A 15454-nucleotide genomic window follows, 5' to 3' on the forward strand; every position below is an offset into this window, starting at 1 on the left:
TCAGAATCAAAGACAAGTATATTCAAAATTTTTTTTATTTGAAAGGCAAAGTTAGGGCCAATGAAATCTTGATATTAAAAAAAAAAAGGCAGAGTTACAGAGACAGACAGACACAGATAGATCTTCCATCCACTGACTGACTACCCAAACGACTGCAACGGCCAGCGCTGGGCCAGGCTGAAGCCAGGAGCCTGGAATCCCACCTGGGTCTTTACTGCCGGTGGCAGGGTCCCAGGCATATGAGCCATCGCCTGCTGTGTCCCATTAGGAGGCAGGACTTGATCCCAGGTAATCTAACTGGATGTGGGTGTCCCAAGCAGCGGCTTAACCCACTGTGCCACGATGCCCGCCTCTATTCTAAATTGAAATGTCTATTTCAACTTGCCTCCAGAAAGGTTCAATTTTACCTTCCAAGCAATCACAGATGCTTGTATCCTCATAAACCTCGTTCTGAACGGGCCTACTAAGGCCTGGGGCCGTTGACTTACATACATCATCACCACATCAGTATGCAGTGGCTTCTTGGCAGGCCTCGTGCACATCCTATTCACTCCCGTAGAGCAGTCATGCAAACCTTTGCAGTGAGAAGCTTGTGTATTAAGATTCCATGTAGCAGCCGGCGCCGCGGCTCACTAGGCTAATCCTCCGCCTTGCGGCGCCGGCACACCGGGTTCTAGTCCCGGTCAGGGCGCCAGATTCTGTCCCGGTTGCCCCTCTTCCAGGCCAGCCCTCTGCTGTGGCCAGGGAGTGCAGTGGAGGATGGCCCAAGTGCTTGGGCCCTGCACCCCATGGGAGACCAGGAAAAGCACCTGGCTCCTGCCATCGGATCAGCGCGGTGCGCTGGCCGCAGTGCGCCGGCCGCGGCAGCCATTGGAGGGTGAACCAATGGCAAAGGAAGACCTTTCTCTCTGTCTCTCTCTCTCACTGTGCACTCTGCCTGTCAAAAAAAAAAAAAAAAAAAAAACATTCCATGTAGCAATCACAGTGAAGTGCATGCTTCCCTCCCTGTCTTCCGCACTGGGTAACGTGCAGCATGTTAACACGGTTTTAAAAGTAGTAATGAGGCTGATGTTGTGGCATAGTAGATAAAGCCGCCGCCTGCAGTGCTGGCATCCCATATGGGTGCCGGTTCGAGTCGCGGCTGCTCTACTTCTGATCCAGCTCCCTGCTAATGGCCTGGGAGAGGCCGTTGTGGGCATGTGGAGAGCATACCAACAGATGGAGGATCTTTTTCTCTGTCTACTTCTCTGTCTGTAACTCTAACTTTCAAATAAATCTTTTAAAAAAGGAGTACTGTGTATTGGCCATGACATGTTCTGGCTCAAGAATTATTGGTGAATGATTTCTCCCCAGAAAGCGCAGTGGACATAGTCCCAAGCATATATTTCCTCATCTCTGGATGCTCTCAGTGCAGTGTCTGATGAGCACCTGCCCGGTGGCTGTACTGTGCACAATGCTGGGAAAAGTAGGATACTCTCAAGACCTGTGCAATCTACTGCATAAGAACATTAGATTGGTACCCTCACCATTTATTTGACATACTCATCGTGACCCTATGTGGTGCTGGAGATGGAGCAGAAAATGCGGTAAGCTGGTGCCTGTCCTGGTTGCACATCTATGCTGGAACATTCTAGAAAGACCCTGTCCAACAGGCAGAACCCAAGTACTGTGGCTGGGTGGTGGGGCTAAGAAGGTTCCTTGTGTGAAAAGGTGTTAGAGCTGGGCTTTGAAGGCAGGGAAAAAAGCCGGCTTGGCAGAGGGCAAGGCATTCCAGGTGGGAAGAACTGGAGCAGCCAAGAGATAGGGCCTGGGGTTTGGTGAATGGTGCGACTCAGGAGGGCAAGGGCGGGTTGGGAGGGGTGGCTGATAGAGCGAGAATGCAGAGGACAAAGAGGTGACAGAGCGCCTGAATCCTGCAGGGGCCTGTGTCCCGAGAAGTGCACCTGGCCTTCGGACTTGGTTCACAGACAATGACACTGGGGCACACAGCGGTGAGGTGATCCCCCATGGTCCCAGCTGGGGAGCTTCTCCTGGTGCTCAATCATCCATGAGTGACTGTGGATGAAGGTTCGCTTTTTATTCATTGGCCTTTGCATTTGTATTTCAGACAAAGACCGGTACAAGTCAACATTTTCTTCAAAGTCCAACAAACATTGGTATTTCAAAATAGACCTTAGCTTATAATATTTGTTTTTAATTATAATAGTCACAGGCAAATACATTCTCCTTGTTGTGGGGGGGTGGATTTCCAGGTAAGTCAGAATCCCCTTTAACTCCTACACCAAACATAATCCCATAATCAGATAACTGTTATTTGCTAGGCCTCCTTCTAGAACTTCCTTAGCTTTTATTGGTATTTGTATGTGTCTATTTCTAGAAATAAAAAATTATATTCTACCATCATCTTCACCTTTAACTCTTCTTTATTTTACCACTAGCACATACATGTAAGGTGATCTTGGTCTTCCCTAAACATAGTCTACATACTACTCCCACAGAGCAGTGCTTGGTACACAGTAAGTGCATAAGAAATGCTTGCTACAGAATGAGGGGGATTGTTGATGAGGCTTATTGTACTACGTACATAGGTGGGTAGGTGGAGCTGCCAAAGTCACAGTTGAAATACTGCCGATCATCACCGACTGGATCAGCAAGCCCTCTGGGTAGGTGACGAAATTCTCTATCCCCAGGTTTGGTTTCCAAATAGGACCTCTGAAAAGTCGCTTAGTCCTTGTGATGTGGGGTAAACGGGCAGAAAGTTAGTTTAGGATCACTGAGCTGGAACTCCCAAGTCCCCATGTGTAATTCTATCCTCTACTTGTCAATCAAAATATCTCCTTTCCCAGGATGCATCTGCTTTATCCCAGGAGCTGGCGGGGTTGGGGGGGGGACACCATGCAATTATGGATATTGAGTTTCATATGTAATTGATGGAGATGCCATAAAATTCTCAGGTGGCTTCATGTTCATGGACCTCAGGATACCAACACTGGGAGGTGTTCACTCCCTCTATCTTTCTCTACCCGCTCCCCACCATAGACCATGGCGTGGAGGGGCTGCTGGACTCCCTGTCTGCCTCCCTTCCCCTACCTCTTCTCCTTTCTGGCCAATCTCTTGGCCCACTACCCACTCATGATGGATGTCTCTGTGTGGGGCAACCTATGTGTGTGTGTGTTTGCTCTCTCACCTTTTAAATAAGGTGCACAGTGTGATAAGGGTTATTTGTGTCAGCACTAAGAATACTTATCTGTATGCAGGACCAGAGCCTGGAGTATAAAAATAAACACCCTCCACACCCACGCCACCAGCTCCTCCCTAGAATGGAGGCAACACTGGCATTTTGCTAGCCATGCTGAAGATGGCAACTGTGTCCTCCGACACCTTTCTCTGACAAACAGCCTGTCCTAGAAACAGCACCTGATGTTGGAGTGAGACCTACTGCAGACTTGCTTCTGATGGGATTACAACATAGCCACGGGCTCTAGGTGCCGCTGTCCTAAATCTCACAGATGGCCTTGGCAGTAGCTGGCACCCCAGCTGTGATGAACCAAACTCTCTCCTTGCGGAAGAACGGGCTTTTCCCCTCAATGAGCCACTGCCGTGGAGTTAGTTCATCTGAAAGATCAAGGGTGTTATGGTTGGCTGAGAGGAGGCAAGACAGAGAGGAGAAGGCTTTTGTGAATTTGTCACCTCTGAAATGAACTCCTAGTGAACATCTCAGCATTCCAGAGTGAAAGCACTGGGCTGGAGGTTTGGATCTGCTTTCCACACAAGCTGTGAACAGTGGTGGTGTGTTTAACTTGCTAATTAAATCCAGTCTCCTGGATCACCTTAGGTAATAATTAACAAGCCAGAACTATGGGACAGGTTTGTTGCAAAAAAGTAGATTAGACTGTAATGTGCCTCTAGTACAAAGATAAGGGCCTGAACCTACTGGGTTGAAAACACAGGTTAAAAACGAAGCACTGTCTCACTCAGTGAGCAATTCCTAAATACCAAGTATGTGCCAGAAGCAGTACTAAGAACACATAGGAGGTGTGGTGAAGATTTTGGGGGCCTACTGGGAGCTGAACGTGATCTTTCAAATACAGAGAGAATCCAAATCTTAATAAAGGAGAACTTAAAACCTTTAAATCATGGTGTGTGTGTGTGTGTGTGTGTGTGTATATAAAGTCCTTTGCTCTTTTTCTGAATTTCAGCATCCTTAACAAACTAGAGAAAGCACCATCAGCTAAAGAGAAATGTTCAAAACAGTCCTTAAATATAGAATGTTGGATGGAGCATTTGAGGAGATTAACTGAGCTGCACTGAGTTTTCTAAAAGGTAAGTAAATACCCACCACTGTTAGCTGCCTGCTCAGTTTGACATTGGTGTTTCCCGTAAACACAGTGACTCACTCAGAGATGAAGGTACAGAAAGATGTCAGATCAGAAAAATGAAGCTGGGGTTCTTAGCTAGTACTGGAGTACTGGTCAGGCTGTCCTGTCTATTCCATTGAATCCTGCTATGAATCTATTAACATTTCCTTCACAAGCTTGCTTGGGACTCTCTAGCTCTAGATCTGATGTGGATCTATTTCCTCATTTTTTAAACAGCTGGGTTAGCAACCAGGTGCCAAAACCTAGAAACAGAGAAGAAACAGTGAACTGAAAACACTAGCTCCATTTAGAATGTTTCCACAGTATTCTTGTTAAATACAGATTAGAACTTAGAAGGGTTTGGAATTCTCAAGCAAAGATGAGTTGGATCATGCACCTTCTTGGGAGGTAAAATAGGCGTGGACTCCTGATTAAAACTGGTAGATAAAGGGCCGGCGCCGAGGCTCAATAGGCTAATCCTCTGCCTTGCAGTGCCGGCACACCGGGTTCTAGTCCCAGTCGGGGCGCTGGATTCTGTCCCAGTTGCCCCTCTTCCAGGCCAGCTCTCTGCAGTGGCCAGGGAGTGCAGTGGAGGATGGCCCAAGTATGTAGATCGTCTTCCCTTGCTTTCTCAGGCATATTAGCAGGGAGCTGGATTGGAAGTGGAACAGCCAGGACCCGAATTGGCACCCGTGTGGAATCCTGGCAGTGTTATCCTCTATGCCACAGCTCTGGCCCCAGATGAAGCCTATTTTAGTGACTACCTTACAACGTTTAAATTTAGATCTGGACACTGTTTTGTGGCATCTCTTTTGAGTCATGTAAAAATGGAGGGCCACTTTTAAAATGGTGTTGACAACGTTCTATCCACATGGGGCAGTTTAGCTAGGTCATACTGCAGTTAAAAAAAAAAAAAAAGCTTCCCAAATCTCAGGCCAAAAATGAAAAAGTCTTGTGTTTCTCTCATGCTACGTGTCCAAATGAATTTACTGGTGAAAGTAACGTGTGCTGGCTTCAGGCCTAACTGGACCAAGAAACTCCATGAAGATGCTTAAGAATCCACTGTCTTTTGTTTCACCTCTCTTTTCTGGTTTTGGGCAACCTCCACCAGTTCCAGGCTGATACTCACATAACTCCCAGCCAAGGAGTAAAAGAGGTCTTCTCCCCAAGAACCCCCCACAAAATCGCAGTCACCAATTCCTGGTCTAACCTGCAGACAGAAGGAGCTTGGAAATGCACAGAATAGCCTGGAACTCACGGTGGGATGAGCCCCACCCCCAGTTTGGTGAGCTGAACACAAAGGACCAGCCTCTCTAGGAAATCCCACATGGTGTTGCCATTTGAAGGGAGCAAGGAAGTTAACAGGGGCCCAGCCAGCAGTTTCTGTTACACAGTCTGAGGCTTCAAACCCCTGGCTCCTTGCCAGATTCCGGCCGCTGGCCTCCCTATCACAGAGGCAGCATTAGTGACAGCGGGGTGTTCCTGTAAGGAAGGGCTCCTCCATGCCATTGACTCACCCAGAAGGAGATACAGAGTATCTATACCATGAGTGTGTTAGCAGCGCTCTCATCCCATGAGGATACAAAATCTAAAACAGTCTCTGCCTTTGAAGATTCCTGGGTGGTAGAGACACTGAACACACAATGACAAATTCCAGAGGACCTGAAAAAGTCTGGAAGATGGCATGAAGCCGGCGCCGCAGCTCACTAGGCTAATCCTCCGCCTTGCGGCACCGGCACACCGGGTTCTAGTCCCGGTCGGGACGCCGGATTCTGTCCCGGTTGCCCCTCTTCCAGGCCAGTTCTCTGCAGTGGCCAGGGAGTGCAGTGGAGGATGGCCCAAGTCCTTGGGCCCTGCACCCCATGGGAGACCAGGAGAAGCACCTGGCTCCTGCCTTCAGATCAGCGCGGTGCACTGGGCGCAGCGCGCCAGTCGCGGCAGCCATTGGAGGGTGAGCCAACGGCAAAAGTGTGGGGAGCAACCCGGACTAGACTAAGTTACTGGAATTAAGACTTATTCTATGCATCTGCTCTCCCACAATATGGCGCTGAGAAGGGAGAAGCAGCTTCTACACAGCTGCCTCCAGTTCAACCAATAAACAGCAGGACCTGCTCCTGATTGGAGGAGAGCAGCGTACTCGGCGTGTGGGTAGCAGAGTTGGGATTGGTGGAAGAGGACTATAAAGGAGGAGAGAGACAACATGCACCAGGAACATCTATCTGAAGGAACACCTGAGCAGCCCCCAAGAGAGCCGGCCGGCGGTGTGCCGCTCCCCCGCGGAAGTGGGGAAAGTGGCTAGGGGGAACCGCCCTTCCACAGAGGTGGAAGGGACGGTAGCCAACCTGGGAAGAACCAGCAGCAAACCCGGGGAGGGCCGAGCAGACAAAAGAACAGCGCAGGGTCCTGTGTCGTTCCTCCACGAAGACGGGGAGCGACATAATGGTGCCGTGACTCGGATATGAAGCCTAGGCAGGGCTTAGTGTCGTTCCTCCATGAAGAGGGGGAGTGACAAAAAGGAAGACCTTTCTCTCTGTCTCTCTCTCTCTCTCTCACTGTCCACTCTGCCTGTTTAAAAAAAAAAAAAAAGGCATGAAGAGATGAGTTGATTTTGGTACAAAATTTGAAATCCATGCAGGTTTTTTTTTTTTCATAATTGGGAACTTTTTTAAGACTCCTTGTATAGGATTTCAAGTATATAGAAGGTACTATGTAATGATGGTTCTAAATTTGACCAGTCATGGAATCTATGTTCTTTTTTTTTAAAAGTTTATTTTATTTATTTGAAAGACTTACAGGGAGAGGCAGAGAGAGAAAGGTCTTCCATCTGCTGGTTCACTCCCTAAATGACCACAATTGCCAGAGCTGAGCTGATCCGAAGCCAGGAGCTTCTTCTATGTCTGGTGCTGTGGTGTAGTAGGCTAAGCATCTGCCAGGAGCGCCAGCATCCCATTTGGGTGGTGGTTCTTGTCTTGGCTTCTCTTCTTCCAGTCCAGCTCTCTGGTATGGCCTGGGAAACCAGTGGAAGATGGCCCAAGTCCTTGGGACCCTGCACCCACGTGGGAGACCTGGAAAAAGCTCCTGGCTTCTGGCTTTGATCGGCTCACCTCCCACCATTGTGGCCATCTAGGGAGTGAACCGCAGGTGGAAGACCTTTCTCTCTGTCTCTACCTCTCTGTGTCTGTAACTCTGCCTCTCAAATAAATACAATCTTGGGAAAAAAATGTAACATCCTGATTGTTCCAACTGTCAGTCAGAATTTAAAATGAAACAATGAGACACATAAATGGTATTCTAAGATTGAAAATGGAGATGACCTTGAAAATAGTTCTTGGGTTTATTTTTTAAAACAAAATAATAAATGCTTTAAGGAAATAACTGTCAACACGTTCTTGGAGATGGCACAACCAGCAATTTGCAATTCCATCTGCCATTCAAAAAAACAGCAGAGCTCGCCGGTAAGGACTGCCCCGTGCTGAGGCAGGCAGGTAGGACCAGGTACACACACGAGGGAGTTGTGTCTTCAACCCGTGTGAAGCTCTGGACAGGATTACTTAATACCAAGAGATGTCTCCTCCAAACTTGTAGCATCTTCAGCAATCAGAGGAAGTCGTAGGAGAAACAGCCAACAAGAAGAATTTATTCTAAGAATTTGTAAGTGTGCCTAAAACGAACTAGGTTGAGTGGGGATGCTGCTTTTCCCCTTGCCTAGGAAGACATTCTTGACTAGGAAGAAATTCATATTGGGTAGAAACAAAGTAGACATTGAAGATGGAAGAACATTTTTAAAAACATAGGAAGGACGTTTTGAAAAACACAGACTAGGGGCCAGCACTGTGATGCAGTGGGTTAAAACCCTGGCCTGAAGCGTCCGCATCCCATATGGGTGCCAGTTCTAGTCCCGGCTTTTCCTCTTCCGATTCAGCTCTCTGCTATGGCCTGGGAAAACAGTAGAAGATGGCCCAAGTACTTGGGCCTCTGCACCCACATGGGAGACCTGGAAGAAGCTCCTGGCTTCAGATCAGCGCAGCTCCGGCCATTGTGGCCATCTGGGGAGTGAACCAGCAGATGGAAGACCCCTCTCTCTGTCTCTACCTCTCTGTAACTCTGTCTTTCAAATAAAAATAAAATCTTTAAAAAAAAAAACTTAGGCTAGTCTATTCACTTTCCTTCTAGAACTATTTATTGAACACATATACCATGTATCATGTCCCTCTAAGCAATGGTAATACAAAAATGAATGTTGCACAATACTTACTTCACTGCCTGTTTGGAGAGATAAGGGTATAAACAAATAGTTAGGGTGTTACGTCACATATGCTATAACAGGCTTTTACAAGGCTTTTCTCTGCCGGAGCAGAGAAAGCCTCACAGAGAGGGTCTAAGTGGAGTCTTCCAAGATGCATAGTAGTTCTGTACTGAGCTGACAAGGTCAAAGTTGGCTTGTGTAGCAGGCAGCCAGTGATGTAGGTATAGAAAGGGCGTTACCTACAGGGAGGGAGCAGTGGGAAGCCACTGATGCCTTATTTGAGAGTTAGAGAGAGCAGCATCTTCTATTCGCTGGTTCACTCCACAAATGCCTGCAACACCCAGACTGCAGCCTGCAGCCAGAAGCCAGGAACTCAATCCAAACCTCCCACGTGGGTGGCAGGAATCCAATCCCTTGAGCCACCACTACCGCCTCCCAGGGTCTGCAACAGCTGGGGTCTGGAGCCAGATACGGAATCCAAGTACTCTGGTGTGGAATACAGGCGTCTTGCCCACTAACTTCAATACCCTCCTCCGCTGAAGGCTTCTGAATAAGGTAGTAACATGCGCCAGGTTGTGCCTCTGAAAAATCCCAGTGGGACTACCACAGAGGCTTAGACTGCAGAGAGGAGAATCTGGAAATAGAAGAAAGTCTGCAAGTAGGAAGAACAGCCAGGAGGCTCCTTCCGGCATTCAGACGGGAGAGACTGAATGAAGTGGAGCAAAGCGATGAGGTGGAGCAATGGGGACATGCCAGCTGGTGGCTAGGATAGCAGAAATGGAAGGATCTGGTGCTGGGAGAGGGAACGTCTGATCCCCAGGCTGTGCTGGCTTCCTGGGTGTGTGCTCTGTGCAGGTGCACTTGGGAGACTCTGCCTAGGTTAATGCTCCTTTGTTGGTGTCTTCACCTTGGTAATACAGAGGCTCTGCTCCTCACACAGCCAGCCCTGCTCCCAGGTCTCTGTTGCACAATGGTGTCATTAATGGCAATGGGTAACAGAAGAGAGAACATGTTTTGTACTAGGAGAGACAGGTGGAGCAATGAGTTCAGTTTTGCGACATGTGTTTTGTGTACCTGTGAGTCATGAAAGTAGAGAGACTGCACGGCTCGTTAGTGGCTGGCTGTAAATTCTACACAAAGCACACGTTAGAAACAGAGCTGGGGTGCGGCGGCACCCAGGTTGACAAGTGGAGCCCCTGCAGGTGGATGAGAAAAAGGGACAGGGCCTTCGGGAGCACCCGTATTTAAGGGCTGAGAGAAGGACAAGAGAAATGGGAGCGGAGGAATTGAAGTCCTGCTTCGGAGTTGGGTCCTGGAAGCGAGGGAGGAAGGGATCTGTAGAAAGATGGGCGATCACCTGAAGTTTCTACTGCAACAAGGTGAGGCAGGATCACAGCAGGGAAATCCCACTGCATTCGGCAGTTACTGGAGGTCCAGGGCGACTGCCAAGCCCAACAGCGCTGATGGAAGCTGCGGTGCAGCGAGTTAGGGAGAGACTTGGGGGAAGCAGGGAACAGATGTGCAGATGGTCTTCTCAGGGTCGCTGGCTCTGATGTCAAAGGGAGGGAACGAGTGGGGGGTGCGCAGGATGCAGGCAGGGTGTGCTTTGTTCTGACTTAAGCTAGCTGCAGGTTTGTACGTGACAGCATCTGAGAGCGCAGCTCTTAGGAGATAAGTAAGAGCAGGGCACACTCTCAGAGAGGAATACAGAAGATAAGGTAGGAATGCAGGTACACCATTTGATAGGTGGAGTGATGAGAAGGTGAGTGAGCATTGTGTTCCCCGTGCGTGCACATGCACGCATGAGATTTAAAAACCTTCTTTCTCTGTAGTGCTAAGTGAAGCGATCAGGAGAGCGAGCGGCCAGCCTTCAGGGGAGAGGACTCAGCAGGGAGAGACAGCGAGGGCGCAGCTGAGCGCTGTAGCCCGCGTGCACAGGTGGAAAACTGTCACGTGAAACTTCAGAACGGGGTGTTAAAAGCTCAACAAGGACCAAAGAAATTGGGCTTTTAATCATTTCCTGTCATTGCACTCCATTGCAACATTAGATCTTGAGAACAGTGTTGGCTTTCTCAGTGCTGTTGGGGCTCCTCACTCAACCAACCGAGGGGCTCCTGGGCACCAGAAAAGGCAAAATCCCCACTCCGCCCCCATCCCGGGGTGGGGTGCAGTCGGGCAAGTGCAGAATAAGTAATGCCTCACCAAGACCTGAGCCCCTGCCTCCCTCAGCCTCCTGGAGGTGTATAAACTCATAAAGCAGCTTACTCTGTGGTCTAATGATTAAACTTTCCCCCGCCGATTTCCTTGCAGCTAAGTTATAAACTGGCTAGCCACCCACACCCTCCTCCCAGAGACGCTGGAAAACAAACACAATCTCGGGGCTGTACACTTCCTTTATTCCAGGCACTTTTGGCCAGTGCAGAACAAAAGAAAGCTCCCGTTTTTTGACTCCTTCTGCGGCTAATGGCATTAGAATTGGGCTTCATTCGCAGAAGGGGTAGTGGGATCCTGTCGCCAGCCTTTCTCCCCTCTCCACCCTGCAGGAGCAGGGTGAGCTACAATTTACCCTTGTTTTCAGCAGTGTGTCTCTAACACACACAGTGCTGTTGGAGAGCCTTTTTCCTGGGCCGATTTGTGCACGGTAGATTCCTCCCTCCTTCGCTAGAATCCTAGAATCCGCAAGGGGTGTGCTTTGCTGCAGGCTGTGGGAAAGTGGCTCTCGGGAGGGAAATCCGGCTGCCTGGCCATGTCGGCCCTTCAACGGTGAGATGAGAAAAGGAGTCATTGGCGGAGCGGCCATTGAGAAGTTAGCTGATCTTCTCGATTCAGGTAATAGGTAGATTTTTAAAAAAGGAAAACCAATTACATGGATAATTCAATGCAGAGACCACGTGGGTAGTAAGAAGCCCTGGCAGATCTGAGTCAGTGCATGCGTAAAGGGTGCTTGGCCAATGGCACTTTCCCTCCTCCCTGCGAAGATGTTGTAGGGTCAGATTCGTCCCAAGCCGCACAAGCTTTGACACTGGGGTCGGGAGATGGAGTGGTGGCTTAGCTTGTCCAGGACAGACTGACCAGCTCGACTCTCTGAAAGGGTTAACCTGCCTTCCTCCTGTGGAGCGCACAGCCGGCGCGCTCCTGGTGCGAGTTTGTAGCCTTGGGCATCTTCTCGTGACTCACGTCTCGCCAATGTAAGCACACGCACGAGTCCGCGGTAGGTCCCGACCAGCCCCCTCGCCAGGGATCCAAACACCTACCTGGGAGACCAGCCCCAACGCATCCCGCCCCCACTGGACCGCCTGATCTGCGTGCGCCCCGCAGCGGCGGACCGGGCCTGTCCTCCCACGCCGGGAACCCTGGCGCCCAAACCTCACAGCCCTAAGACAAAAGAAGCGCGCCGGGGGGTGGGACCTGGAGCTCGCCCCCTCCCCGCAGTGGCCGCTGCTGCTGCCCGCCCCCTCCGCCCCTGTTCTGTGTGTGCGCATGAGCAGAGGCGCCTCCCTCGGTTCCTCCCAAGGCTAAACTTTGTAATTCCCTTCTTTGGGCTCGGGGCTGCCAGGAGTCGGAGAGCGCTCGCAGCGCCTGGTGAGAACAAAGTGGCTGCGCGATTTTCCCCCAATCCGGTCCACCCCCTGCTTCCGTGGGAGCGGCAGGAAATGGAAGGGCCCCTCTCCTCTCTCTCTGAACATTTGCCGTTTCCCTCCACCTTTCCAGAAAGGAAAACGAGAAGAAAAGGCAGGCGGCTCGGCAGGTACCTGGTCCCCTCCGCTGTCCTGGCCGCGCGGCTACAGGCACCGGACATGGGGCTCCTCCAGGTGTTGCTTTGCAGTTTCTTAGGTAATTCCGGGGGAAGGGGCGAGTGGGGACGGGAGCACTTGGGTTTGGGGGAGGAGAGCCCGAGGCCGTGTGCTCCAGTTTGGAGGGATCGGGGGAAGGGACTGGTTGGAAATTATTCCTCTAGGATAAAATGCCACCGCCCCAGCCCGGTGGCGGCTGGGGACAGCGCACGGGAATCACTGTGGACCGCATCCCCGGGCTCTGCGCCCAGAGCCGCGGCTTCTGCGGGCTTTCCCGGCCGCTCAATCACTTGCTCACCCGCGGCGGGATCCCGCTGGGTTCCTCACTGCGGAGGGCAGGCTCCCTGGGGGTGGCAGGGTAGCAGCTAAGGGCTGTCCAGGATCCTATTACCCAGAAAAGTGCCGGAGTTCAGCGCCGGCTTAGTCCTGGGAAGAGACTGGGGCCATGTGGCTTTAATTAACCATCCCCATTTGTCTCCCGAGTGGCACCAGAAACAGCTGGAGCGAGCGCTTTCCTGGAATGGCGAAGCTTTGAAGCCACTGCAGAGCCACAGGGACCATCCACCCACTCCTTGTGTGGGGGAAGCGGTGTCCACGCGCCGCCCTCGGAAGCCACGCTCGTGAATTTCCGCGCGCGCTCTGCACTCGCACCCTCCCACGGTGCTTGCACTGCTGCCGCGTGCCTGCAGGCTCCCTGGGCGCGCTGGGCAGCTGGCCTCTGTGCCCAGCTCTGCACACTTCTAAGTGACCATGCTGTGCACCCACCTCTAGTAGGGGCCGCAGGTCAGGGTGGGCACGAGCGGGGTTTCCAGAGAGTGATGCTGTGCACTGCTGGGCAAACCTGATGACGTTACAGCCCTCCCCTGCGCGCACCTCTCCGTTGTGCCTTTTGACTGTGTGCGTTCTGCCTTCTGATGAACTGACTCCCTCCCCGCGGCACTACTTGTTCCTTTTGCCTGGGCATGAGCTGTACCCACCCCCAATCCCTGTGGCCCGCTCTTCTTGCAGCCCTGCAGGTGCGCGCTCAAGAACCCGAGTTCAGCTACGGCTGTGCGGAAGGCAGCTGCTACCCCGCCACCGGCGACCTGCTCATTGGCCGCGCGCAGAAGCTGTCGGTGACTTCGACCTGTGGGTTGCACAAGCCCGAACCCTACTGTATTGTCAGCCACCTGCAGGTGAGGGCGGACGCACATAGGCAGTTGGAGTTTCTGCTCCTGCTGCCGCCTCCTCCCCCTCCTCCCCTCCTCCCCTCCTCCCCTCCTCCTTCTCCCCCTTCTCCCCTCCTCCTCCTTCTCCGGTTCAGACCAAAGGGGCAGGCCCCGGGGACTCCGCATCCTGCCCTTGATCCAGATAGGAAGCCCAGCCAGCCGGGGAGTCCCGGAGTTAGGCTAGTGGCTCACCCTCTTGCCCCATCTCAGTTTGCACAGTTGTATCCGCCGGCGGCCCGCTTGGTCGGTATGGAAAGGCAGGGCTGCACACATGTCTGACCCCTGCGCAGTGCTCCGCCGCTACTCACAGGCTCCAGATGTCCTGCCTTTTTTTTCTCTCTCTTTTTGTAAATGCTGGAAGTGCACCTTAAACGTGGTTTATTCTCTTTATTTCCTGAGCTGTGATCTTGAGTTTTTCCCAAGTCTTTGACCTGCGTGAAGGTAATTGCAGCGCTGACAGACGCCTGGCACCCATTTGTCTTTTTTCTAACTGCCCTGGTTGCCGTGGGACCCTGAGGGAAGAAGACCCGGCATGAAATTCCAGGCGTTACCTTTCTGTCAAAGCGGACCTGGATTGGAGATTTCAAGGGTCGTATTTAGGCAGTGGAAACCAGCTTAAAAGGAAGATGCAAAATATAACCGATCCCAAATCGGATTCTTTTTCTCGAGGTGTTTAGGAAGGAGTTCCCTCTGGCCTTTGAGAAAAGCGGAAAGTGTTAGTCTCACAGGTAGGGCAGATTCAAGCCAGTTGTTGAGAACCCTGTTATTCCACACACCTGCATAGCCACCTGGCCCAGTGGCCAGTGGCTGGCATGGTAGGTGCCCCAAAATGGAGTTAATGTTACAAAGCAGAAAGTCCTGATATACTAAACCCAAGGAATGTGCCCAAGGGGACTCCTCTCCTTTGCTTCCAGGTTTATATGGAGATGTCTAGACAGCTTCCTCCTCCTGAACAGGGGGAGACTATACTGAAACTCCCCCCACCCCCCACCGCCACCTTTTTTTTTTAAGTTCTGGTAATTGTCCTCCGGTACTAGTTTCTTTGATTATGAGTTAATGAAGGCAGTTGCTGTTGCCTTTTCTAATATTAGGATTTAAGTTTTAGCTAAGACATTGTGCTAGCACTGACTTCACAAGCCAGGACATCCTGTTGATGAATCACCCGATTTTGAAATCGCCTTTGAGCAGAACGAGTCGTGGGCTTCTCATCTGCAAAGCCAGCAGAGCCAGACTCATTGGTTTATTTGATTAGCCGTGAATTTGTAGGGGATTTTTCACAGAAATCAGACCCAACACAAACACAGAGAGAGAGAGCGTGCTCATGTACTTTTCTCAAGCATTTAGTGGCTATAAAAATGGAGACAGGAAGTTCCTTTTGTCCAGGGTCCCAATGTATCCCTGACTTCTGGTTTTTGTTTTTTAGTTAGTACATCCTGTCAGTCTCAAAATTCTTTGGGACAAAGGTAGTAACTAACTATGTACAAACGTGAAAATATAACTGCTGGGTTTTTTTGTCCTTATAAGAATGTCACCCTTGCTGTTGATAAGATGTCTGTGGCTATATATATATATATATGTGTGTGTATATATATATAGTCAGTCTTAGCATCACTTTCAGACTTAAAAGTCATCTGCATTTCAGGAAATGGAGGTGCAGAGCCAAGATCCATGTGAAAAGGGGACTAATGAGCTGTGCTTGCGATCCACCAGAGTAGAACAGGAAGACCAGGGAGCCCTCTGCCATGACTGCCTGGGCGGCTCTGGCCCTCACGCTAGGGAGCTGGGAGCTAAGAGACATCACGGCTGTTCTAAGGCCTACAGCTGTCTTCATGCTGCTTCGTGTCCGCC

At 50.8% G+C, this 15454-nt stretch overlaps 1 protein-coding gene across 3 annotated transcripts in view; it reads left to right on the top strand.

Annotated features, from left to right (window-relative positions):
- Nucleotides 1-11015: 11015 nt before the first annotated feature.
- Nucleotides 11016-15454, top strand: part of LAMB1 (laminin subunit beta 1) — a 74379-nt gene continuing 69940 nt past the window's right edge. Inside the window, exons 1-4 of one of the 3 annotated variants that reach the window (XM_070071145.1) lie at nucleotides 11016-11433; nucleotides 11696-11792; nucleotides 12316-12438; nucleotides 13407-13573. In XM_070071145.1, coding sequence (XP_069927246.1) covers nucleotides 12402-12438; nucleotides 13407-13573 — 204 coding nt within the window. In that variant the 5' untranslated portion in view covers nucleotides 11016-11433; nucleotides 11696-11792; nucleotides 12316-12401. Of the gene's footprint in view, nucleotides 11434-11595; nucleotides 11793-11918; nucleotides 12187-12315; nucleotides 12439-13406; nucleotides 13574-15454 lie in introns of those variants that run through there. The other 2 variants (XM_051849688.2, XM_051849689.2) reach the window with 2 other exon arrangements.

The sequence above is a fragment of the Oryctolagus cuniculus genome, chromosome 3 (assembly GCF_964237555.1).
Source record: "Oryctolagus cuniculus chromosome 3, mOryCun1.1, whole genome shotgun sequence".
Classification (NCBI taxonomy): Eukaryota; Metazoa; Chordata; class Mammalia; order Lagomorpha; family Leporidae; genus Oryctolagus; species Oryctolagus cuniculus.